Source organism: Cyprinodon variegatus, unplaced genomic scaffold, assembly GCF_000732505.1.
Source record: "Cyprinodon variegatus isolate N-32 unplaced genomic scaffold, C_variegatus-1.0 Scaffold766, whole genome shotgun sequence".
In the NCBI taxonomy this organism is placed as follows: domain Eukaryota; kingdom Metazoa; phylum Chordata; class Actinopteri; order Cyprinodontiformes; family Cyprinodontidae; genus Cyprinodon; species Cyprinodon variegatus.
In genome coordinates, this window is record NW_015151219.1 from 59,978 (window position 1) to 87,227 (window position 27,250).

Consider the following 27,250-nt stretch of genomic DNA (forward strand, 5'->3'; position numbering starts at 1 on the left):
CTCTAGTTGTTTTTTCTTCAAACGAATTGTCTTCTGTGGCATCTATAGCTGAAAGTGAATTCAGTTCATCACCTTTTTTCCTAAATGTGCATTGATAAAATACAGCTGTGAACATTTAGGTTGTTGTATTTTGTTTGTTGTGAAACCTGAATATTTTACAAGCATGTTTCACAGCTTTTTTTTTTTTTTTTTTGCCTTGTCTTCAGGGTAACATTTCACAAAAAATCAGGGTATAAATTAACCAGATAATTTATAATGTCTCTAAAGCCACTGCAGCTGTAATATGAGAATAACCCCAAAGATAAAAAAAAAAAAAAGGCCTGTTTAACTTGTTCATTTATGACTTAGCCTCAAACCAAATACCAGAAGATTTGCTTTACAGATGCTACCCCTTTATTGTACCTGAAATACTACATTCCTCCTCCTTTAAATGGAAAATTTGAAGTGCAAAGCACACTGCAAGTTGAGAGGGCACCTTCATAATAGTATTCTAGTCATACCTAGACTGAGCTTTACGAGTCATGTAGTCATGTAACTTTAAATAAAGAAATGTTTTCCTGCTGTTGTTGTTGACACAGTACAATTACTTCCGCACTTTTACCATTTGTAGCATGCAGACAGTTTATTTCATCTGAAAAGCCTAGATTAAACATGAAATGAGGCAGATCTCTCTTAAATATCTCCAGTTTTTGGATTGCCAGTTCTTATATTGTTATTATTTATTTCTTTAGTTATTCTACTTTGGCAAGTAGTAAATAATTCAAAAGACAGAATTCATGCAAAGGAACTGCAAGAAATCATGATCACTCTTCTTTGTTTAGACATTTTAAAAGCTTACAATATCAGAATATGTAAGAAGCATGAACATGAAGAAAAGACTAGTTTGACAGCTTTATTGCACCACAATGTGCCTTAGCAATATTGCTTAGAGACAGCTCAGTGGATGACCTCCATTTTCTTTCTGACATTTAGTCTTTCTTCTCCTCTTTGTTCTCCTCATCAGGGTTGTATACGCTGACAGTAAACTCGCCGGCCTCTTTGCCATACTTGTTCTTCACAACCAGAGCGTATTTGCCTGAGTCGGCCGTGGTGACGGCGGCGATCGTGATGCTGGCGAACTTTCCGTGCTCAAACTTTAGTTTGTAGCGGTCGTCAGACACCAGCTCCTTGTCGTTCTTCACCCAGGAAACCTCAGGCGTGGGCTCACCCCACACGTTGCCAGTCAGGTTCAGGGACTGATAAGAAAGGACAAACATTCATTCAATAGATGATTGCATCAGGCTTCAAAAGAAAGAGACACTCAGAGCAATGACAATTATAAAAGAAGGATGACAGCATGTTAGAAGTGAGAATAGTTATTTTCTTTACCTTGCCCTCTTGGATTGCAACCACATCTGGCAGGCCTCCAACAACACGAGCACGGTCTAAGCAAGAGAACAAGGTCAAAGACCAAGAATATTAGAATTTGCTTGTGGCTATAATGTTGACCTTCCTTGCACTTTAGCAGGATAAGTTTATTGCCATCTTCAAACATTAGAGTTTAAACATCAAGACACAGTGATTCATTGACAATGATGGCTTACAGCTAAAAAAAAAAAAAAAAAAAAAATTGTGTCTCATTAAAAATGTAGAATATAAGACAAAAATGTTGATGTACTTTCTTTTGCACCAATACGTTGTCAGCGATATGTTTGCATAAATGATGCATATCAATGCAGCTTGGCATGGAGGTGATCAGCCTGGGGCTCTGTTGAGATGTTAGGGAAGATGCTCTAATAATGGCATTGATTTTGTCCTTGCGGTTGGGCCTGTTGTTTTTTTTCTGCTTTTACCTTGAAAATGCCTTATAGGGTTGGGGTTAGAAGATTTTGTTGACTGATCCAATACTGTCACACAATGGACAGACAGACAGATGCTAAATCTTCCAGGAAAATTGCTGATGAAGATTCTCATTCATCCAGGTCATAGTCATACTATATAAGATTTTAAAAAATCTTCTGATTAGTCTTTTGTAATATTCTGTTTTCAGAGAAACTATGTTGGGATTTGGATAGCTGTAAGCCAACGTCATCAAGATTGACAGAAACGAATGCTTGAAATACATCACTCCAACTAACAAAATTGATAAAATATATGTTGTTACTTAGAACTGGGAAAAAGATCATTTTCAGGAAGATTAGTAGGAATGTCCACTTACTTCTCTCTGCAATTGCTGCAGCTCTACAGAAAGAGTGAAAAAACAGATAGTCAGAATTGTCTAAAAACGGTACCCAGGTTATTAATAAACTATACAATAATTGTGTTGTGGGTCTGAATTGGTAAAAAAGGACATACAGATTCTTGTAGGTTTGAGACTACTTTGGCTATCCATGAAAAAAAGTGTTTTTGAATACCAAAAAAACTAAATTGCACAAAAAAAAAGCAATGGACTTGTTTGGTTTTCTTTCACTTACTTGAGCCTTTGGAATTCTTCAAATGCTTCCTCCCATACTGCAAAGTAACATATTTGCATTTACAATATGATTAGGGAGATACTGATAAAACTAAATCAAGTAGAATGTAATTGTCTTCGTCATAAGGAGTACCTTTCTCCTTTTGAGTATATAACTTTCTCTTACCCTTGCCACTCAGATCCAAGACTCTCTTCACGCCGTCCTTGCCATCAAAGATATCCATCGTGTATTTGCCTTTGTCCTTTTCAGTGGGTTCATTGATCTTAAGCCAAAGCTGCTCCCCTGTGACGCCAGACTTAACTCTCTCTGAAGCTGCAATCTTGGCATCTCTGATCAAGAAATCCAGAGCACACAGATCAAGTGGTTTAAAACTGCCTTTTTACTGAAGCTTAAGATCCAGAACACTTAAATACGGCAGATTTAGGGGTCGGCTTCGGTGCCTTTACTCTTCTTGCTTTTTAAGTCTTCATAATGAGAAAATAATGTGTTACCTGTATCGGTTGATTGTTTATTTGATTCCTTTATATATCTATTCAAATATAACACACATAAGCTTAGTATATATTAACTAAAATATTTAAATGTATTAATTCCTCCTTAGCTTTTGTGTAATGCAACTGTTGAATTTTCAACATTGTCACACATAAAATGTAGTGTTCAGATCTACAATTTGATAAAAAAAAAAAAAATAGGTTTTGTAACATAAGAAGTGAGTTTGAATTTATTTTTCTTAGACTTAAGATCAGCTCCTAAAAGAGTCCAGTTTTATTGTCATCACTGCAGTCAAGCCTGATTACAGAGCTATTTTTTTATTGTTTGCAGAGGACGATATTAAAAATAAGGTAAATGTCTGTCTGATACTCCCAAATTCTGTATTTGAGGTTTGGATAACCCTATTATAAGTAAAACATAGCTTGGTCATCCTTAGACCTCTTTAGCAATACTTTGGAAACACATTCAAATATTTCAACAGATAGATCTAAAAGAAACATAAGGTTGCATTTGTCATACTAAGGGAGCAAAGTATACCAGGGATCAGTGCTAACTATCGACCAATCGTATTGTGAGAGTCTGTTGTCAGCACACAAAGTGAAACATGTTCACCTTTGTGCCCACATGAAAATAAAACTGCTGATTCACAATGAGTGCTGGTTCTGTTACAATATAGTTTACCACAAATGAGCACTGTACTAGTACTGCATTTACTCTTATAATTCAAGTCATTATGAAAAGATAATGTTCTTTCCTTATAATAGATAGACAAGATTCTATTTGTATAGTTTTAAATTACCTAACAGCGAAATATTTGTTTTTAGTCTTTGTACTTGATCATTTCTGTTTTTCAAGTTGAATGATGGTACTCAATATTATCCATACTTCTTGCCCTCTTGCTAAATGTAAAAATATGAATAAATAAAAACCTATTTTCTATTTCAGTTCTTAAACACAACTCTTAAAGGTTAGAATAATACATCCCTTTATCAAAAAAGTCAGATGTTAATAGCTGGTACCATTTGATATCCATCAAATCAAATCAATGTAACTAAAGCAGTTTTTATATTACTCTAAGCAGAGTCAATATGAATGCACATGCAATAAGTGGGTGTGTCGCAGGTGATCTACAAAGATTACACAAACAACTGATAAGATAACTGATCTGTTCTGTTCAGGCCTATTTAAATGAGCAGATTTCGTACTGTAGGGGCAGTTTGGGAGTGGCTGTAAAAGAAAGACAAAGTCCTCAGCCATGCAGAGGATGTAGTAATGTTCGATCTTAAAGTTTTAACAAACAAAAGTAAAAAAGGATGAGAAGAATGTTCCTTGATTCATCTTATCCTGGAACGCATCGCAAAATAGGATAGGCCCATACTAATTTAATAAAACATAACTACGCATTATGCAAAGTCCATAAAGGATCATCGAAGAAGAAAACAAATTATTTTATGCACATTTGGATTTTAAATATAAAATAATAACTGAATACTTTGTACTAAACAGGTTTTGTTCTGATTGTTTATTTTGTTATACATTGACTCTTCTGATAAAATGTTTTGTTAAATCATAGGTATGTTTACAGCATAATGTTGAGAGTTTAAATATATAATTCTAGTAAAATAAGCCACATGATTAAATAGATTTCAATGTTTTATTTTAAGTTTGGTGTATTTTAGCCAGTTCCTTTTTAATGATAGAGCAGGCTTGAATTTGTGAAAAAATGTGGAAAAACAATGATGTGTATTTTACATACTTGTGAAGCCATCCAACACGAAGATTCTCATCATAATACACGACGTTGGAGTGGAGGACGATGCCATGTTCAGTACTGAGAATTTGGATGTCATTGGAAGAATTGGCTGCAAAGAAAATAGCAAACAAACGTTTTTTTTCTGTTGCACCTTGTGGAAATTAGTAGGAAATTCTTATGCAATGAGACGTAACATTCAAAGAAAGAACAAACATTAGTGCTGTTTTTTATTTTATATGTCTCTCTTGACATGAGTTGTTCTCGCCCTGAGTGACTTACCAATAACTCTGAACAGCTCATTCATTACAGTTTGGTATCCTGGGGAAAATAAAAGCAATAATTTCTGTGATTCTTCCAATGCTTTCACGCAACATAAACCCATTTTTTTTCACTTTTCCTCCTAATTTCCTGCAGATGAAATCCACAAAGAGTACTTCACCTGCTTCTGTTAGGTTGAAGGAGCTCTTATCTTTTCCTCTCTCGTCTCTCAGGAAAACCTCATAAATACCCGCGTCTTGCTTGGAGATCTAATATATAGAAAGAAAAAAAGTTGCATAACTTTCCTTGAGGCAGTAACGATTCTTCTTCCAAATGAAATCAAGTAGAACACAATACAATTCTTGACACGGTCAACAGTTTAAAAGCAAGACAGAGAACAGCTAAACCGAAAAGTCAAGCTTTTCTGCCGCCCATGATGCTGCAGGCGTTGAAACATTAAATGATGGAGGAAAACATTAAAAAGATAAGACAAGGAGGACACATGGAGACATTAGGCGAAAACTTATGGCAGATAGATTATGTCCAGACTTTTGGTCTTGGCGGCAGGGGAACGTCCTTTGCAGATGGCTTTTTCCCTTCTTTCTTTTGCTCCTGCTTATTAACCCACTGTGAATTAGACAGATGAGCCAGTTAATGCAAATGCGACTGACAGGTGCTTATGCAATGACACCAACCCTTTGCTGTAGAGTGACGTTTGAACAATTACAATGAAAGATCAATATAACTTCTCTTGCACTTTTACTCTCCCTGATAAAACAGATCTAATACTGGCAAAGGCAGCTCTGATTGTTTCATTGAAGTAGCTAGAGGAGTTATATTGAATTCAGAGTTAGAGATGAAATGAATGACTGAAGCACACAGATAGAACACATGCCGTTGACCCAGTATGTCGTTCCAGGGGCAATTTGCATGGATTCATTATCAGCGTCAATGTTATTTATAAATGATGGCTTCCAGTGATGCACTGAAACTGTTCTTTTTACATCTTGGTTTAAATTACAATATACAACTGCAATGATATTTTTAAACCTGATTTCAACCAGTTCTGAAGGAACATAATTGTACTTAAAGAATATAGCTACACTTTCAGCATAGTTTACTGTTTCATCTCATGTTTATTTGGTTTAAACTGAAGAACATCCTTTTTGTATTCATCTGTAAGGTTCAGGTAAAATACTGCTGGATATTTGACCACTGTTATTCTGAGTTTTAGTTCATTTCGATCAGTTGTGGCCTTTTTGTTTTGTTCTGTGCCTTTTAGCCACAGGCCCAACATTAAAGCATATTTCCTGTTAAAAAAAACACAGAGGAAGCTTTAGGAAGCGAATTATATACTGTAATTCAATGCCACTCTTCTTTATCTATTTCAACCTAACTGCCTCCCTTCATCAAAATCCCGATCTCTATGGCTTCTGGGTTGTTTTTTTTTCTCAGCTATGTGTTACTTCTGTTCCTACGTGTGTTTAATAGACGAGTCATCTGTTTCTCTGTGTCATTGCTGATCTGCTCCCCCCGGCTGTTCTTGCAGCAATTCTAATCATTCTTACTGTTCACGCTTCCCCCCTGGCTCTAACACATTTATTTCATTGTACTCACCTATTCCTTACACCAGTAATCAATGTCCCAGTATTTGGTATCTTTGTTTTCAAGCACTCTTAACTGGATTCTGTGTAACCTGTTCCTCTGTTTTGCTTTCAGTGCTGAAGAACAACCTGTGAAAAACTGGGGAAATTGATGGCCAAGTAGAAAATGACTGCCTACTCACTGCCTGCATGTATTTGTTCTGCTCAGCGACTGAACCAGGTGAGTCAAATATACACAGGTTATTTCACTCTACAGATTAAACTCTCCTGGTTCATTGGCTGGTGAGAACAAACACATGACATAGAGATGACTTGTTGGCTCCAGATCCCCCATCTCTGCTGCAATCAACACAATCAAGCACAACTTGCATTTGCATACATAGAAATCCAAATGCCTTCTAGAGAAAAAATGTTATACTTTGATGAGACAAGAACTGAGTACTGACAAGAATGTTTCAAAGAGAAAGGAAAAAGTGAGCATGTTTGAAAAGAATAAAACAGCCTAAAATGACCTAGATTAGTTTTTGTTAGAAAGCTATTGATTGTCTTAAAACAAGTTTCGTGAAGAGAATACATCCATACAGAACAGAGTTATGCAAAGTGCGACTTCAGAGCCAGACGTGTCTCTATGGACCCTCAACATTGGCTCCTAACGTTGGCTAAAATTGACCATCTTGGAAGCTTTAGCAGGTTCTTCAAATAATTTGTAAACCGATGTTTTTCCATAGAATGACAAAAGCAGAATGACAAATATGTTTATAGATGATTTTTTTGTCATCATCTTGGAAACAAATGTATTTTCTTGGCATTTTTTAACAAATGTATGTTTTTCCTCATTTAAAAAATGTAAAATTACAAATAAATGGCAACAGATATACAGAAATTTGTGGCTCTAAATCGCTTTTATTTGATTGGACTTAGAGCAAAATGGCTCTTTGCATTTCAAAGTTTCCAGACCTCTAATCTAGAAGCCTGCACTGGCATGTGGTAGAGGAATACTTGACATAAAAACATAGTTCAATAGTTGGTATGGGTATAATCTGTCTGGATCTCAAACTGGAAACCATTGCACAACATTTTTGTTTAAAAATATCATTGGAATTGTAAATTCTCTTTTTACTTCATCCCAAAAAAAGGACTGTTTAAATGCATCAGTGAAAGCTCATACATGATTGGATTTTTGGTAAACACGAATGGATAAATATGATCAGAACTGTCTGGGCTGAAAGGGACATCATTTGTTAAAGGAAAAATGTATGTTACAATTTAATATGTTGTTTACTTATCTTTCTTAGCAGAACTACTTACTCTTGAGTCTATAAGCAACAAAGTGAAACCATGAAAGTTAACTATATATACAGAAGAGGTTTTGTTATTGAGTGTGTTGGAGAGGTATGACTAGCAGCACAATATGTTTTAAATCTGTCCAATGAAATGTCTCCTAACTTCTAAACACCCAGCTTCTCACAAAATGCAGCCTTGCTCTAACAGACTGACCTTTCCAATATTAAAGGTCAGCTCACTGTCTTTTTTCTCGATTTTCTCAGCATCCTCATCATCCTCTGCAATCTCGATGCAGTCCTTGGACCATATGATCTCAGTCTCTGGTTTGATGTTTCCAATCTGCAGATGAAGGAAGTGATCAATTTCAGGAGAATTAATCACAAGGGCAATATAGGTAACTCAATATAGTTGCTTTTGTTTTTCACCTTGCATTTTAACAGGACATTACATTCTGGAGTGACAGTGAAGCCAAGGTACTCAACAAAATGAGGTCCTGTTTAAAGCAAACATAATAGTCAGAGAAACATACATATAAGCCAAAGTTTTAATGTGTTGGAGGTGTAGCATTACTCCTCACCTTGCTTCCTAACCCATTCTGCCCTCTCAAACTCAGATTTCCTTTGTAACTCCCTGAATTCTGGAGAAAAACAGGATAAATATCATTCCAAGATACCATTTTAAGTCACAGATGCATGTATCAGGTATCAGAGGTACCAAAAACATTAAGAATGATCTGCTGCCCCTCAGTGGACATATTATTTACCTGCACAGCAGCATTTTGTCCTTACAAACAGTCTGCATCCTCGGATGCCTTCTCTATGTTTAAGGTCTTACCATCTCCTATTAACACTAGACTTGTAGTGCCTTTTGCCTTGCCATCCACCATGTTAAAGGTAAATGTTCCTTCATCAGTAACTTCCAAAGAGTCCATGAACAGTTCGATAAGGCCGCTCGACTTGTCAAAGTTCATCGTGTATTTCTGCAGACAGCGAAGCAAAAAACACAAAGCTCTTAGCACTAGCTCTGATTTGAACAATGCATGTGTATTTTTATTCCAATTCATTCACACCTTTCCTTGCTCAATGATGACATCATTGAAGACATACTCCACTTGGCAGGCAGAGGTGAATTTTTCCATCTCAGCCCAGAACCGCACTCGACCTTTCTCCAGCAGCTCCATGGCCATTTCATTCTTGAAGGGAATAACTGAAAAGTATACGTTTATTTTAGGCTGAAGAATATGAGGTATAAAATGACTAGCTTCATGCAGTGTTAACAATATCTTGGAATGTTCTTGGAAACTGTTAGAAGGGCAAAAAGTACTTGTATAAGTGATATTTGGGCTAAGTTTAAATATTTACCAGGAAACTTGTGTTCATGGCTAAGATCCAGGAGACGAAGAAGAGCTGCCAATCAGAAAAAAAAAAGATAGAAATAAAAAAGTTAAATAGGAATTTAAACTTCATTGATAAACACCACTGAATCATCTGAGTCTGCCACACACACTCCGGTGTATGAAAATAACATCAAGCAGCTGTTAAAGCAGGATAACACAGACAAGTATACACTGCCAAGACTGTGGGCTGACTCACCCTCCTCAGTGAGAGTGTAGCTGGAGGAAATGCCGTCGGTGTTGGTGACCATACAGGAGAAGGTGCCCAGATCCTCCAGAGAGAGACTGTTAAATATAGCTCTGGATCTAAAGACAAGGCAACAAACGACAGAAAGGGAGAAAAAAAATGAAGGATTTTTACTGATTTAAGCTGACCAGGAGGAAAATTCATACATGCTCTGAATGTACGTAATGGCATAGATGCTATGAGCTTTTGATAGTGCCTATTAATGTTTTATTTGAGAGGAATAGGAGTGCAAATCTTCTGTGTTTTTCAAAAAAGGAGTGCAAATGTTTCAATCTATTGCGGATAATAGACTCAAAATATACACACACTCCACTCTTACTTTTTAAATGCCAAGCCTCGGGAAAGAAGCCAACCAATTTCAGTGAGCTCTAGCTATTCTTCCAAGAAATCAAATATCAAGCCAAAGTAGAGCAAACATGTTTATAAAGTGAACATTTCTAAGGAAAGTATGTGGACTATAGAAAACTAGTTCATCCACTCCTTACTTTTATGCTTCAAACAAAAGGAATAAGAAAAAAATACTTTTAAATGCATGAAATTATAGACCAAAATTTATATAGTCATGCTACAGATTAATTTATGCAAAGTCCTGACTGGAGCTGTGTATATTGGATTAAACCCTCACAACGAGAATACATACTTGCTGCCTTCGGTGACAATAGTCAGACGAGATGTGTCTGTGATCTCCTGGTAATTCTTGGACCAAACAAAGTGAGAGCCTTCCTTCATCTCAGAGCACTCAAAAATCATAGAAATGACACCATCGTCATCAACATCCACATAAATCTCCTTGGTGCCTAAAACACAAGAAATGATTCAAAATGTTAGGTGGAAACAGATTTATATGAATGCATACACTAGAGTTGTCAAAAGTATCTCAGATTATCCTATGCTGTATCTAGATACAATACAAATTTGGAATGGGATTGATATTTTAAAGGAATGATACTACAGACAACTTTAAAATATTGTCTAATTGTCTTATATTTGGATTATTAATTGCTTTCATTTGAACCCTTATTTAGTTAGCATCTGTGATCCTGTTGAGAAAACATTTTCTATGCTGAAAATATTTGTGATGCTTTAAAATATTTGTCATTTCTTTTCACCGTCGTATCAAAAATGGTATTGAATACTGAATACTTTTAACGGTATCAATAGTGAGTTTGAAATTTAAGTATTGTATCAAACCTAGTATGAACACTTAAAAATTAACATCTTGTATCTATTCCAAGAAAAGTGTTTTTTCTATATATCTTTGCCTTTCTTTTCCTGTGCAGAACTCCATAGTGATTGAATGTGTAACGTAAATAAAAATCACATTTACCAGGACGAGTCTGAGCCAGAACTGGACCCAGTTCTGCAGAAGGTCTACCAACTCCAACAATATTCTGAGCACGCACACGGAAGATGTAGGATGTTCCCGCTATCAGCCCGGTCACCTACATTATTACGAAAAACATCAGAGAGGAGGCACTTGGAAACACTATATTTTAATACCAGATAATATTTCTGTTATTTACCTTCATGTACTTCTCCTTGTTGGTCTTCTCATGAACAGCCTTCCAGCCTTCCTCACCTGCAGAGGCCTCTCTAATGTCCAAATAATAGCCATTGACAGGGCTTCGTCCATTAAACGCAGGAGGTTCCCACAAGACCACAACGGAGGTGTCACGAACCTCCAGCACATGGAGACCAACTGGGCGGCCTTGGAAGATTGATACACGTAGTTTTATTTATTAACATAAAGGGGAAAAGACTTCTTAAACAAGAAAAAAAAAATGGTAATATTTACAAACTGGGAAGTAGAATTTCATTAATTTGGGACTCAACAGCTCACAATGTCTCTCACTGGAAGTAATTTGGGTTAATAAAGTGTAATCAGCTTCCTTCAGCTGGAAGAATAAATTTCAGTTGCAGCTTTTTTGCTCTTAATCTGTAACCAATAGTCTCATGGTCCCATTCTCAATGTGAAGGCTCCAAATATCATATTGGTTTAAACTAGCATTGGATAATATGAGCTCACAATTTAGCATATATAACATTCAATAACTAGTATCTGGAAGGACTGTCATTTAAAAAAAAAAAAAAAGACCTTCGAGAGGCTTTTGGCATTGCAGCTAATTCAGGTAAATATTCTACTAATAGCATGTTAGCATTTTTATAACAGTTCAACCACAAATGAACACTTTTAGGAAATCAGGTTCTTCAACAAGTCTGCTTTGGTTTTAACTGTTACTTTTCAGGATGTATTTTAGTAACAATTTGGTTGAAGTTGATCACACTTCCCCCAAAAGCAAGCTTTACAGCTTGAACACATTATTTTTCATATTTTGTTTTTGAAGGTTTTTATCCCAGGATGGGGGATTTCTGCAAATTATTCATGTGAACAAAAGCTTTTAATCTGTTATAAACCTGTACTCCTGCCAGGTCTATTTAGAAACATGCATTAATGTTAAAGTGACTTTAAAGATTTAAAGAAAATCAAACATCTCTTACAGAGCCCCTACTGCTCAGTTTGAGGTGTGTTTGTGATGTTACCTCCAGAACTATTGGCATTTTACCTGATCTGTTTTTTCCCTCATTTCTGGAGCTTTAGGTGATGCTCCCAGTGGTTGATTATCTTATTTCAGCTATTCATAAGCAGGGGTTAAGCATGTCAATACGTCAATACTTTGACATTTATTTCAGATGTTGATCGTTTTTTCTAAAAAGTTTTCAAGGCAATTCCACCATCAGACTCTAAAACATTTTTTTTTTTATTGGAAATGTTGCTAAGTAATAGTCACTAAGTAACAAGGACATATTTTGATTTTCACTCAAAAACAGTGTTCAACAAGGAAGAAGTTGTAGTTGGGGAGAAGACTGTTAAATTCTACTTTTTTGTAACATTGAAAATCAAGTCCTTTAAACAATCCAATGACCCTTTTGCTGAACTACTGAAAAGATTCAACACTTAAATTGGATTTGCTCTCCAGTGTTTTGCTTAACTTGTATTTAATCCTGAAAATAGATGATAAATATTCACTGAAGTGGATTATAGTGTGAAGGTCGTCAATCATCTATTTGTTTGCTAGGTGAAACTATGGAGTCTTGTACCTGGAATAGTGATGGTCCATTCCTTGCACTCCAAACTGGCACTGGGCAAAGATGGTTTACTGACACCTGCCATGTTCATTGCACGGACTTGGAACTGGTAGAAAACATTTTCCTTCAGGTTCTCCGCCTATAAGAGAGAAGATAGACTTTGATATCATGCAAAGCAGCTCTTTTAAACTAGTGAAGCTATTCCCATGCACTGGGGAAGTTAATCAAAAAATAGATTCCACTGCTTGATATTTTCAGCATTGTCTCTCAGATCTGGAAGTTTACCTTATAGGAAGTTGTAGTTAGAGCCTTTTCATTCATTTCATGCCATTTTCCATATATGTCTCCCTTTACTGTCCTGTAATCTACAAAGTATCCTCTGATATCAGCTCCTCCGTTGTTAGAGGGTGCAGTCCAGCCCAGTACCATGTAGTCTTTCACAGCTTCCAGCAGAGTCACATTCGTTGGCTTTGCAGGTACAGCTGTGAAACAAAATGGGTTAGAGATACCTAGTTCATTTTTTCTACATTATCTTACATAAACTATAAATTCTAATTCATCTGCAAGGCAGAGGACACCTGTAAGCAGATCCATACATTTTGTACTCACAAGAACTACAACAGCTTCTGTAACAAGCTCTAGACACAGAAGCACAATTTTGCTTTTAAGAGCTGAAATACTTACTTTCAAGGCCAGAAAGTTGGCAAGTGTCATTCTAAGAAAACTACTGCAGCCAGGCGAGACTCTCCATAGGAGCATGCTGTTTAGGAACACATTGCTTGAGCCTGCAGTTTGGTCATGCACCAACAGGTTCCCCTGAAGAGTTACCAAACGGTAAAACAAAACTCCAGGAAAATCAAGTTCAAAAGAAATTGATGCTAACATGTATTAAAGCATCTTTTATGTCTGTGCATGAAGAAAGCAAAGGAAAGGGCTGCATGTAAGTTTAGTAATGACATTTTCATGCAGACTTGTGTTAGCATTCCGTGGATGCATTGCTGTTTACTACTCAGGCGGACTTACATTTTGAAGTGGTGGTGGTGAAATTAATACATAAATTCTTTAAGGGGATTCTTAAGAGGGATTTCTCTTCTCAATAATTAATTGGGTCTTTATTTATTTAAAGGTTTCCCGGAAGGCAGTGAAGCGGGTCAGTGCGTGGACTGAATATGACAGGGTTATGAACAATGGAGGAATAATGTGTGAAGAAGGACACTTACCGACAGCAGCTACTACAACCACGGCATCAGAAATGGAGGAGCTCTGGCTGTATCCAGCAGCATTCACAGCCTTTACTCTGAACACGTAGTTGGACCCTGTAGTGAGCCCATGGCACACAAACCTGAAAGGAATATATTTCAGCTGATTTGATTTTGTTGATACATTCTGGAGGCCGCCGTAGGCCACTTCTCCTCAGGAGAAGAATACTTGTTGTGATTCAGCTATAAGGCTGTGTGCGAATTCTGGGTAGTTATTATGCAGTGGATACACACTTTAAATCCATAGACCAAAAATATGACAGCTACAAAAGGACATCTGCTCCTTTGAGGTAAAAACAAAATTGCCCACCTGGTCTGCTTGACAGGTTTATTGTTGCAAGGCATCCACACATCAGTGCCCACCACACTAGATTCTATATAGTAGCCAACCAAGTGCTTAACATCTTTAGATGCCCCCCAGGTGACAACCACTGACGTGTCTGTGTTCCTGATTGCCACAGGACTGCATGGAGCTGAGGGGAGATCTGCAGGAAAATAAAACACAAAATCCATAGTCTATAGGATGTAGAAGCTATATGAGGATGAAGCACTCCTAAGTTCAGAAACAGACCAGGAAAAAAAACAACAGAAAAATAGTGGTGTTATCTGTTCAACGATGCAACGGGTTTCTCTGTATGCAGAGCCTGTAGTGTTATAGCTGCAAGCTTTGTCAGCTCACCAAGTTTGTCACCGACTATGATTTCTCCAGTGGGTACAGAGGGCTCGCCCACGCCAGCAGAGTTGCAGCATCGCACACGGAAGTTGTATGATTTACCCTCCGCCAGGTCAAAGATTGCAAAGCGTGGAGACTTCACTGGCATCCCAGTGTTCACCCTCTGCCAGGTGTCTGTCCCTTGAATACACTGTGGACCAAGAAAAGCAGGGAAGGTTTTATTGACAGTCATATGATAGCGCAAATGTACAAAAAATAATAAGCATATAAGCAATTTACCCAGAACATCCTTGGTGCAGTTTTATTTCGGTATAATAGACGGTTGGCTTGAATAGTAAACTCTGCCTCTAGCCTATTGAGTGCTGGAAATATTCAGATATTCCTGGAGCAAAAACCATTTACTTGTTTTGTTTGCTGGCTGACAATGGGGAACACAATGTCTCAACTCTTGAGGTTTTTTTTTCCATATTAAAATTACAAATGAACAGCGTTAATTCATCCAGTTTCATTTGAAAGTTTTCCTTGGCAAAAGCACAGTAGCAGACATCCCAAGTTCCAAAGAACTCATTTCAGGGAGATGCTTATCATCTCCCTAAACTCCTGGAACTTCCGGGAGACTTGGGATGTCGGCAGTAGCAATAATATTGAAGAATATGTTAGAATATGTTTCTTGAAACCTCTCAAATAAAATTTTTTGTATTATTTTTAGTTTGAAAATGATAAAATAATAAGGTACTAATGGAAAGAAAGAAATGCAGTAAGTTTCAGGTTTGGGTGTTTCTAGATCTGTTACTGCTCATCTATTCAGCTAGGCCCTCCAGCTACGTGAAATCTCTCCGATCTAATTCTAATGAGCTGGAGAACTAACAAGCTAACAGCTAATTTAATTCCAGCCAACTTAATTCTACCAAGCAATATAGAAATGTTGTTCTTACTTTTTCAATGTAATACATGACTCCTTCATGACCTCTTTGCTGGGGGGGTTTCCAGGCAAGCACCACATAACTCTTGGTGGCCTCAGTGACAACAACATCAGTAGGCTCTCCAGGAATAACACCCACTGTGGATAAATGAACCAAAAAAGCACACATGCTCATGGATTATCTCACAATTGAGATAATCCTCGTACAGAGAAAACAATCTTAAGCCAAGTACTTTTTAGAAAGATTTATAGATAACAGATCATTGCAGATGTTTTAAGCAAATTTTGAAACATTCCACACGGGTTTGCCCTAAATTACACATATAATTATATAATTAGACTCTGATCCATTTAAAGCTTTAGGTGGATGTTCGAAAGATGGTTGGGTTGTTGATTGTTGGTTGGTGGTGGTGCATACGTGTTTACAATTAGCCATTTATTTTATCTGACTAAGAATTTGACTTTTTTTTTTTTAACGGTGCAAATATGAGAGGACACGAGAGGATATTTCCCAAAAATATTCTTTATGGGATTGAAATGGAAGAAAAGGTTACCGATTTAAGCTACTTGTTTTAGTTTAAAAAGATTTGATCTTATTGGTAAGATTAATCACAGAACATTTGGTCAAATGTAAGTTATAGGATCAAAAAGAAATGTCTAAATTCAGTTTTAGCATGACCACATCCAAGTGTGCTTAGGCACAGTGCAATTACAATTACATATTGCTTCATTATTAGAAGTTTTAATCAGAAGATGGATAATCAAGTTCAGTTTTCTTTCAGCATATTCACCTAACCAAGTGATTATTCCCAAGTCTGTGTTGTGGAGCTGGACATTCAAATAGTTGGAACTAATCTGTGTATATGCTTTTACTTCCTGGACCTAGGTTATCCACCTTTGTCAAGAAAAAGAAAAACCATACAAATTGTCATACCAGTGGGTTCCTCTTCCGTAAACTTGATCACCCCAGTCCAAGGTGCCAGAGGTCCAGCTGTTGGGAAAAGGACAAACATAAGTAAACTCAGAAAAGGAGTTCATAAACGCATTTCCATTGTGTCTCCAAACCTCTGAGTCGAGCTCTGTCTGAAGGATCCATGGCAACAACAGGATCAGAGACGCGGGATGGGCGACTGAATCCCGCCTTGTTAAAAGCGCGCACCCTAAAGACATAAGTGCGCCCCTCCACTAGTCCTGTTACAGGGAAGCGGGCATACTTGACTGGGTCATCGTTACACTGAGCCCAGTGATGGGTTCCCACTTCACACCTTCAAATACAAAATATCAACATATATAACTGTAAGTTGAAAAAATAACTTGTTTTTAAAAATGACCTATTGCCTTAGAGTGCTCTGAAAAAATATTTGCCTACTCACAAATTTCGTTAGTTTCAATGAAATTTGTGAGAAGGTAAGTATAGCATTGATTTCACTGAAATCAATGCTATACTTTTAGTGGCATCATGACCTAAGGACATCTGCAGTGACAATAAAACCATCTTTCAATTGAAAAAAACAAAGCTTCAGCTTAAAATGACAGTATCAAATGTTTTTCTTTCTCAGTTGCAATGTTTGATTTTTTTTATGTTTTAATTTTCAAAGTCTATTTTTTTAGTGTCTGACTTTTCACTGTTTGAAATTTCAGTGGGTGAAATTTCATTATTCAGTTTATCAATGTTGACATATTTTTGAATGTCAAAATGTGTTAAAATATATAAACTAGCCTTGCATTAAACTCTCCAATAGATTCCAATTTCAATCTTTCCTACTGTTGAATCATAACAACCACATCATAACAACTTAGCGATGAAAAACCTTTTTTAAAGATGGTTAATTCATGTTTAAGACAAGGAGGGAAATTTCACTTTCAGCCAGTTTGGTTTGGAATGCCTAATTTGCCTATTAGATGAAGCAAGATAATTAAAAAAGGCCCTATGTCCCTAATCATTACTTGAGTAATAATTGGAAACATCTTCTTCTAAAGGACTGGCAGCAATAAGGACTTATAAATTACATAAACATAAAAATTATTTTCTTTTTTTTCCAGATGCAAAATAAGTTTTAATGATCTTTTAAGCTTTTTTTTTCAGATGATTTTTGGGGAAAAAAATAAACGCTGACGCTGGGCAACCTGTCAATATAGTATCCAAGGATGGGGCTGCTGCCCTCCACTGCTGGCTGCTTCCAGGTTACCACCACATAGTCCTTGTTGGCATCATGACAGCGTACATCCAGGGGGGCCACAGGAGCCCCCTCCACCTCTACATCAGCATCTGCCAAATTGAAAAAAACCCACACATCACTTGTCAACGGACCAACATATGAGCTGCAGTGTCTGCATGTATTTTTACATTGCATTTTCTGATTTATTTACTGCCACAGTAAACACTGTAGATCTTACTAGTATAATTAGCTGGGATTCATTACTTCATTGATTTTAGAAAAAAACTTTTGAAAAGTAACAGAACAATGAACATTGAGTGTGCTATTATTTGCTATTTGCTATAATTTAACAGACTTAACGACACAAATGACAATATATATATATATATATATATATAAAACAAATATTTCTCTGTTATTGAGTCTGAGTTCTATGGACCAATTATTATCATTGCCAACAAATAAAATGATTCAAGATCCTAAATTTTTTTTTGCCAAGAAAACTCCCACTAAGGATTTTTGGCACTTTACCTCTGACAAACACATAGGCTGAGTAGGTGTCAAAGCCGGATTTGGTGTTGACACGCAGGGTGTACATGCCCTCGTCTTCCTTGTTAAGGTGGGTGAGAGTGAGAGTGGCACGTTCCCCAGACCAGTGGGTGTGCACCCACTTAGAAGGCTTCAGAGGCACAGCTTAAAAAAAAAACACAAAAAATATTCTATCAGTGCTTATTATACTTAAAAATGAAAAAATACATTATTTGAATTCAATGCTCCAACTTACAGTTTCTGTACCACACGACATCTGGCTGATACTTTTTCACAGTGGGATAAATGATGACAGTGCAGCCCAGACTCAGCGTTTCTCCCTCGTGACCAAAAGCCACTTCAAATTTGTCAATAATGCTCGTCTTAAAGGTAACACCGTGCTCAAGGCAAAAACCATCTGCAAACAGATTTGAAGTTGTTTTGCATTTCCTTTTGAATAACTTCCTATATTTCCTATATGTATAACCTTAAGAATTTCCAACAGATGTTCTTAAATTATGTTATTTTAGGTATAGATATTGTGGTATATATGTACATTATTTAAGGTCTCTTTGCCTTTAATTACCAGGAAACATTGTTTTAGCAGAAAAAACATAAATGATAAGAATATGTTGAAAATATTAACATGTTCTGTACCACTAAAAAGTATAGTGGAGGATTTCTGCAAGTTTTTGAAAAGACGCGCCTTCTCTCCAAAAAAAAAGAGCACATGCACAACCCTGTACCCGCTCCCAAGAGGTACCGCCTATTAAAAGCGTGCGAGAGCATGCATGAACCTATTTCTCCTCATGCACACTCTGTTTAAAACTTGCTGTTTGCATCGCTCATACAAGCTTACTTTCCAAAAGAAGATTTGCAATTTTTCCACTATGTCAGGCTCACCACCGGTGAGTGAAAATAGGGGAAGAGCACGTAGGACTGCCTTATGTAAACATATCACCAGAATGATTGACAATAGGGAGGACCACTTATTTTGATGATCCACATGGAAAAAGAACATCCTCCAATATAAATTTAAGAAATTGCGACAATCAAAGGCCAAATAATGGGTTTTTTTAACAGTTTTTTTTAGGCTAATTTACATATATAATTAAATTGTCTTACGTGGTTTGGGATCAAATGGTCCCTCTTCTGTACCATCTTGGAACCCTATAGAGAAATTCAGAACAATAGTCTTTGCTTGACACATCACCTTGCACTATAACGCACTGCAAACACACACAGAAAAATCCACTTACTTTTTTCCTCTGACCACTGGACTTTTAACATTATATGATCCTAAAGAAAACTTTTAAGACTGGATGGCAGTCCAGCAAATAGCTCCCATCTGATTTGCATGACCAAATCCAAGCGTGTTTAAGTACATTAACTTTCATGCTCATGTTCTAGCTCAGTTGGATGGAAATGCACTAACTTGTTAGGGAGCTTTTGTAATGGAGGAGCTAACTGTTATGACAACATCAGCTGCAATGCCAATAGCAAAGGTCTTACAGTATATTTCTAACAGGTTGCAATACTCACAGTCCTGAAAGCTCCTACTTACTTTTATCAATTGATGTGTTTTTTTTTTAAGTTAACATGAGCTGTAATTAGAAGAGTCAGAGTCGCATAGCAAGATTGCTAGAACTGTATATAAATAAACAAAGCAGTTACCTACTTTTGATAACAACAGTAGCTCCAGTGGAAGCCTCCCCTTTCACATTGAGAGCGGAGACATAATACTGAGCAGTATCCAAGAAATCACAACTGAAATTAAAACATAAGAAATGAGCAGTCTGTTTATATATGACACACCAGAAGATTAAACATGAAGTATTAAAGATAAAGTATTAAGCATTAAGGGCAGTTAACTAGAGCTAAGGCAATGCGGAGAGTGTGGTGAATGATTACCTACTTCTTGATCTCCAGAGAGTGCATGTTGTAACTGCTTTCTGCTGTGTACTTCTCAGGGTGGGCCTTGGCATCGATGAGTACATTGTTTTTGTACCTTGAAAACAGCAGATTGATTTTTCATTGACCTTTGTTGTTCATGTTCATAAAAAAGAAAAGCTGAGGGCATTTTATTGTAGCAGTTGCTATACAAGAGCCAGCTGCTGTCATTGCACTGCCAGATTATGTTTGTTTGTTGCAATAAGCCTCTTTTATAACAGTTCTGACAAGCTAAGGACTATCAAACTTAGTAACTTGCCATGCAATCTTTGGTTTGGGCCATCCGGCCACGGTGCAGTGCAGTCTGACTGTCCTGCCCTCCCACACAGTCTGTCCACGGGGCTTGACGATAAACTCGGGAGGGTGTGTCAGCCTATCTGGGTGCATCTTCTTACGAAACTCAGTCCATTCCTCCATCTTTAGCAAGAGATGAGCCCAGGTTAGGATGTAAGTGTGAGTAACAAGGTGACTTTATGATTGCAAATTTGTTGAAGACAGGAAAAAAAAGAACTTACCGTTCTACCAAACTCCAGACGCTCTGCTGATTCTCTGACATGTTTTGTTCTGGTTTTCTTCTCAACCTTCACATCCATTGCCTCTCTGGCCTCCCTGACAAACAAGTTCCTCATGGCCACATAGTTAATGCCTTCCTCTGTCACATCTTCCTCCTGAGCCTCCATCAGACCCCGAACAGTGTCATGGCTAAAGAAAACCAAGACAACCAGGATGTGAGAGAAATAAAATAGCCTCCGAATATATTTGTTTCAGTACCTGTCAAAAAACCAACACCTGGATTCAGTGCCTTGTACTTACTTTGCTCTAAATACAGGAATGACGTAGCCTATTACTTCTTTGTCCTTGTCCATCGCCAGGTAGGTGCGTTTGGCTCTTTTGGGTAACGGGCTCAGTTTGACCGCCTCCTGCCTCTTCTCTGTCTTCACAGAGCTTTTCAGGCTTAGAGATAGGAGATAACACCCAGATTACAAATTGTTTGTATAGAAATCATTCCATAAAATAAGGTTAGAGAAGTCTCAGTTTTGAATAAAGGACAAGAGTCAAAGCTTCCTGTTGATTTTTACAACGGAGCTGAGTTAAATTGGTGCCCAAAACTGAGATCTAAAATTGTCTTTCTTGTGTCTGCGTGACATCAGTTAACAGTAATTACACAACTTTGTAAATATACCTAAAATGAAAAAAGTCACGATAAATCTAATCTAGTTGTTTTGAGGATAAAAACCAACTGTAGTCTTGTGTGTTTCACTAAGCAAGGCAGTTTGGAAAATGTATCAATAAAAAGAAATTAGGCAAATCAAGAGAGAATGAAAAATAAATTAGAAGAAGGATTTTAGTAGAAAGCTGGTAACCCTACCATACTAGTCCACCAAAACCATTATTTAACATGACGTCCCCAAATCATCGTATGAAGAATATTTTTTTAAGGCTGTTGTTTTATGGCTGTGATCAGTTCTGTATAGAAAATAGAATAGAAAATCCCTTTATTGTCCCACAATGGGGAATTTCTGATGTTAACAGCAGCAAAAAGATTATAGAAAAAGTGTACACACAAATATGGACCTTAGAAAAATATATAAGAATAATAGTGAAGAGTTAAAAGATAAACAATAAAATACTGTAGTGCACCTGGAGAATAAATAACCAATATACAGCTATGAACATTCTACAGTAATGAATATTTGAAAATAGCAGCAACATCAGATATGTGCAAAAATACATCAGCATGTTATTTAACTGTTTAAGATAGAAACTGCAAAATCAGCATGAATGTAACAACTTATTGAGGTTGTTTTAGTCTTATGTCTTATGGCTGCTGGGAGGAAGGATCTGTGATAACGCTCTCTGGTGCATTTAGGCTGCAGCAGTCTGTCACTGAAGGAGCTCTCCAGTTCTGCAACAGCTTCTTGCATGGGGTGGGAGACATTATCCAGCAGAGATGTTAATCTAGTTAAGATCCTGTTGTTTCCCACCTTCTGCACTGAGTCCAGAGGGCATCCAATCACAGAGCTGGCCTCCCTGATCAGTTTATCCAGCTGCTTTCTCTCAGCTACAGATAAGCTACTGCTCCAACTAACAGCTCCATAGAAGATGGCTGATGCCACAACAGTCATAGAAGGATCTTTAAGAGTATCAGTACAGTTCCTACCGTGTTTATCTATTTAAGCCTTTTGCACCAGTTTGAAAAGTACAATGTATAGAATTTGGTCAAACTTGGACAAGATTATTATTTGTACATAAAATAAAAAAACATACTTTGGGAAAACAGGTTTCTCATTTACAAAATATATTAATGTAATTATTTTTCCATACACTATATATTTGTCTTTAAATGTTTTGTCTAGATCAAAGAATGTGAGGAATTTGTTCCCCATTGTTTCTTATAAACTGCATTTAATGTTTTTTCTTGATAAATGGGACTTGTCAGTTAAGGATGTGTTTGCTTGCGTGAGGGAAAGGCTAAAGGTATGGTTCATCCAGGGCACCATTCATGTAAGAACTGTGATGCTAGCTCTGCTTTATAAATCAGCAGCTGACACATGTTTAAAAAAAATAAACCCAACTGACCCAAAAGCTGGAAAGGAAAAATGCCAAGCTGCAATGCATTTTTTAAAATAGCTTCTCTGTCTCACTGCTGGCCTTATGTATACTTCCTTAAATAAACATGTTGGTTACATAAAACCATCTACAACCGATTCAGCAGTCCTACTCAAAAAAGATGTTGCATTTACATCCACCCTCCACATCCTGACTCGATACTACTCTCTGACTCATTTACCTCTCAGACTTTCCTTTTGTAAGCTAGTTTTATAAATGGAACAATGTCTTGCGGATATTAAGTGTGTTTGAAAGGTCCACTTTAAGCCCCTGCTTTCACTTCAAATATCCCTTCTTCTGTCTAGCTAGCTGAAAATAGAGTTGGATATCTGTTTCCGACTTAAGAGGCAGGATCATGGTCATGCAGGATGCTGATTGCAAGAAAGAGGAATAAATCTGAAGAGAGTGTCAAAGAGGTCTATTCTATGTCAAGAAGTTACTTCCGCTGCTGACTCACCGGGTGCGTTGAATGAGGAGTCAGGGGAATAAAAAGTTTTCCACTTAAAACGAGAATTTCTGTTCTTAAAGTGTGAGAAGAAATTGTGCCTTCCGCAGTATAATGGTTTCTCATGGGAGAACATTTTCATTCAGAGGAAAAGTCGACTCAAAATGTCGTTTCTGGAAACCATATGCGTCTACAAGCAGTGCTCTTCACCTGATGGGCCATTGATTCATCATATGAGCTAACCTTTAATGGACATTTGTGGCAGTTTCCTGTCTTCCACACAGTGTATCTACAGTTGGTGCAATGGCAGCAGCTCATGTGAAGTGTTCAGAAATAGCCCAGCTGTCTATGAATATACTCCTGGCAGGTCTTTGCCACAGCTGCAATTCTTTTCCTGACCTGATTTACAGAGTAACATGTCCAACATGTACAGGATTGCTAAAAACACTACAAAATAAAATAATATCAATGAAAAACACAACAAAACGGAATATTAAAAAATAACTTTGTGGGTGACACACTGATACAGGAATAAACATGGACCAAACTCAGGTGATGTGCCTGGCAGCTGTCCTGGTTTTTGAATATAGTCATTGGTATGAAAAAGACTTAATATGCTAGAAAACCTGCAAAATAAACAAAACATCCAATTTAAGAAAACAATGGATGCCTTAAAGATTAAGGTGACCTTTGCAACGTATCTGACAACCTTAATATTGACGATTGACGTATTCTTTCCTACAATTATTACTTATTTAATAGGTGTGCTGATCGTTTTCAAGAATACATCTTAAAACCATAGGTCTATAATGTAATATAGGTAGATTTTTTTTTCATTTAAAATACATTTTGGATGCTTTCTCTATGAAGAAGAGCTAATATTTAGGTTTGGACAATGCTCAATATAATCATCATAAGTGCTGTATCAACTGATCAACTGAAACTGAAAATGATCAACTGAAGAAGCTGTTGCTCTACTTTATTCGTAGTACTTAACTCAACACTGTCCTTCTGAAACCAATCAAAAAACGCTTTAACAATTTACAAATATTGCAGTTTTTAAGGAAACTAGGAGTAAAGATGAACAAATCTGACCAGAATTGTTCCTTTTAATTGAAACCAAAGCAAGATTAAGTGTTGACACCTTCAAAATTGCAAAGCAAAAGTTGATGATATAAGCTAGACTTCTCTGCAAAAGACAGATAAAAATAATGAATAAAGTTGGCTTTTAATTTGTACAGAAATTTAATTGTACCTTGCCAATGAAATCTAATAAAGTCATTATGTCCCATTTATAGGAAAGATTTTTGTCAGAACTTTTTTGAGTTACTGCCCAAGAGACAAGCCCAGTCCCTTGGTGAAAATATAGTACTAAAAACATCTAATTAAATGCATATCCAGTTTTTTGACCAACATGATATGGAAAAACAACATTCATTTTTTTAATAAATATGACTAAAATACTAAGTCTTTCTCATACAGATGTATTACTAAAACTTAAATTATTATCCTGACTCGATTTTTAAGGACAGAAAATAGTTTTATCATTAATTGGACAAGAACTCGTTATTATATTAATAACTTATTTCCTTCTTTTGTTCTTTCTGTACAAAAATACATCTAATGCAACCAGACTACAAGGGTACAGTTAAAGAGAAGGCGAAGATGTCTGAACAACTGCATTTTAAAAAACCTTGAATAATATTGAATAACAGGCCACATCCAGAAAAGTGCATTTTAGATCAATTATTGTTGTTTTTCAGAGAATATGCACTTCCAGCATCTTACCGGTGGCTGCTGGTCTTGTGAGTAGAGAAGGCCTGCTTGCTAACAGATGACCTGCTGCTCAGGTAATAGCTGCTCTCATAGTGCTGCTTCTCTTCCAGCTGTTGACGCAGCTGCAACTGCTGCTGCTGCTTTTGTGTCACTTGCACTGATCGTGACATCTCGAAGGGCCGCTTCGCCAACTTACAACGGCTGCCCTTTACTTTACCCGCTCTGTAAATCAATCTCACTGTTATTATGATAGATGTATTTCTGGGCTCGAGGTTAGAGAAAAACAGAGCATGGTGATTAGATATTAAGATGGGTGGTTTAGGGAATTAGTGACTACTGGAAATATGTTTGTTTTTTCAGGTCAGGGTTATGAATATTTATGTTTTCATGGCTGAAGGGTTAGCTCTGTCCAGGATCCACATCTACTGTGTTAAATGAAGCAGGCAGTTATAAATTAAATTCAGCAGCAGTGCTTTATTTTCCCAACACCCTTACTGTTATTTTGTGGTAGTGTAGATCAGGAAAGGAAGATGAATAACAAGATTTTTCAAATATGATTTACGCTACCAAATTATCATATTCATTATAACATGTATTTATTATATTTTACTGTAAAAGAACAACTTGATAAAAAGTTATTTTTACCGAAGCTACTGGTGCAGAATAAAAAGTATATAACCCAATCATGAACAGATTATTGCACCATGCAAAGGTAATTCTGGGGGTTTAGATACCCAGTCCTTCAGTGACTCTATTTATTAAGAATAAACATTGAATAAATAATTAGAAAAGTTAATGTTAAGAAATTCTGATAAAATTCATCAAGTGTAAATAGTTGGCATTTCTTAAGCATAAATATGCATACATATTTTGCACATAAAAAACACCCTATTCAGCTGCACATTTCTTTAATTTCTTTTTTGATCATGCTACTTTAATAACTGTACGGTATTTTGTTTAGAAAGCAGATTTGTTCCTACTGTATTTCTTGTCCTTGTGTGAAATATTAAATTTGTTTATAATAATATGCATAAAATGTGACATACAAAGATAAAGGGAACTATAACATTGTTATAAACAATGCATGGGTAAAAAGCAACTAAAGAAAAAAAATACAACTTAAGAGAAAACTAGCTGCATCTGCAAGACACTAACCTTTGTCATTTTGTATAGTAGAGGATCAGCTAGAACAAGCTAGAGACTGTCTACAACCAGGGCCTTTTGTTAAAATAATACCTCAATGGTCACTATAACCACGTTTCTAACACATTTAGTAGAAAAGTTAAGGTTTAAAATTGTTAATCGGAGGAATTGCTGTTTTTCAACAAGTAACATCTCAACAGATTGGGTGTACAGTTTATTATATTGCACAACAGAGATGTGTTCTTAACTGTTAAAATTAAACAGCAAGCAGATAATCTAGACTTTATTGCAGTATATCATTATAAATCAGACACATGCAAATCAATCTATTAGAATATGATCCAAAACTGTTTTTTGATTGTTAGAAAAAGGAAGCAGTAAAGATAAAAAAAGAAAGAAATAATGACAAAATAATGAAATGATAAAAGGGCCTATTTTACAAAATTGAAATGTACAAAGACACAAATATGCATCAATTTAATGGATTATAATGAGAAAAACAAACAGCCAGGCATTACTCACCACAGATAAAAATGTATGAGTCCACGGAGAGAAAAATGGGTGTTTTAATCCAAACAAGAAAGCTCAGATCCAGCAAAAATCAGCAGGGTGAGGGTCAGTGGACAGGACAGCAGCCCACTGAACCAAATTAAGGCTGGCACTCTGCAGAAGGCACAAGGACCTTTTAAGGACAGGGCAGCTTTAAATTTAGACCATGAGAAGGGTTTCAGGAGCCTTGGGCCTGGCCCCTCAGCTGTTCCACTGTACTTCAGAGACTGGTTAGGGCACCTTAAGAGCTCTGTATGAAGCACAATCCTGCTATATGATTCAATTCCAACAGCTCTCAACAACATGTGCTCAGTGTTGTCACTTACTACATGTAATTAAGTTTATCAGCATGAATGTCAGTGATCTCTATGACATAATTAATATTAATTAATATCCTACCCCCTTTGTAGAACCATACATTTGGAATACAAAAAAAAATAAAAAATAGATTTGACTTGGATTTATGACATAAATCAGAACAATTTCAGGAATGTTGGAAGTTCATTCAAATTATGTACAAATGCTGCCATCTAGTGACAATAATAATAATAATAAATATAACCGTTTGTCCCATTTAGAAAAGATTAATTCCTATTATTATCGATTTATTTTTTCATGGTTGTAGCCTGTTAACCCGAGAAAATGCATATCCCCTATTACTATAG

At 36.5% G+C, this 27,250-nt stretch overlaps 1 protein-coding gene across 4 annotated transcripts; it reads right to left on the minus strand.

The window, feature by feature from the left end:
• Positions 1 to 878: 878 nt before the first annotated feature.
• On the minus strand, positions 879 to 26,711 carry LOC107098289 (myomesin-1-like). Of its 4 annotated transcripts, XM_015395877.1 has the most exons (38): positions 26,559 to 26,711; positions 24,906 to 25,115; positions 20,876 to 21,016; positions 20,578 to 20,764; positions 20,322 to 20,479; positions 20,028 to 20,120; positions 19,791 to 19,879; positions 19,238 to 19,282; positions 18,369 to 18,530; positions 18,116 to 18,277; positions 17,553 to 17,694; positions 16,491 to 16,690; positions 16,360 to 16,416; positions 15,439 to 15,563; positions 14,510 to 14,693; positions 14,141 to 14,315; positions 13,792 to 13,913; positions 12,857 to 13,053; positions 12,584 to 12,710; positions 11,008 to 11,192; positions 10,812 to 10,926; positions 10,125 to 10,281; positions 9,437 to 9,543; positions 9,206 to 9,250; positions 8,914 to 9,050; positions 8,679 to 8,823; positions 8,422 to 8,481; positions 8,270 to 8,337; positions 8,058 to 8,183; positions 5,506 to 5,583; positions 5,138 to 5,225; positions 4,978 to 5,016; positions 4,702 to 4,807; positions 2,619 to 2,782; positions 2,454 to 2,490; positions 2,198 to 2,220; positions 1,369 to 1,424; positions 969 to 1,235 (listed from the first exon to the last, which is right to left on the minus strand). In XM_015395877.1, exons 2-38 carry the CDS (start codon positions 25,061 to 25,063, stop codon positions 969 to 971), a joined length of 4,527 nt encoding a protein of 1,508 aa, XP_015251363.1. In that variant the 5' UTR covers positions 25,064 to 25,115; positions 26,559 to 26,711. The 4 variants fall into 4 exon arrangements, with proteins under 4 accessions (XP_015251364.1, XP_015251363.1, XP_015251366.1 ...); XM_015395878.1 differs by lacking the exon at positions 26,559 to 26,711 and having other exon boundaries at positions 879 to 1,235; positions 24,906 to 25,063; XM_015395880.1 differs by lacking the exon at positions 24,906 to 25,115 and having other exon boundaries at positions 26,559 to 26,702.
• Positions 26,712 to 27,250: the final 539 nt, after the last annotated feature.

Coding starts and splice junctions, on each gene's coding strand:
- LOC107098289 (XM_015395878.1), bottom strand. CDS start 25,063: ATGTCACGATCAGTGCAAGTGACACAAAAGCAGCAGCAGCAGTTGCAG. Junction 21,017..24,905: donor CACAAGACCAGCAGCCACCG/GTAAGATGCTGG, acceptor CCTATCTCTAAG/CCTGAAAAGCTCTGTGAAGA. Junction 5,584..8,057: donor TGACCTTTAATATTGGAAAG/GTCAGTCTGTTA, acceptor TCTAATTCACAG/TGGGTTAATAAGCAGGAGCA.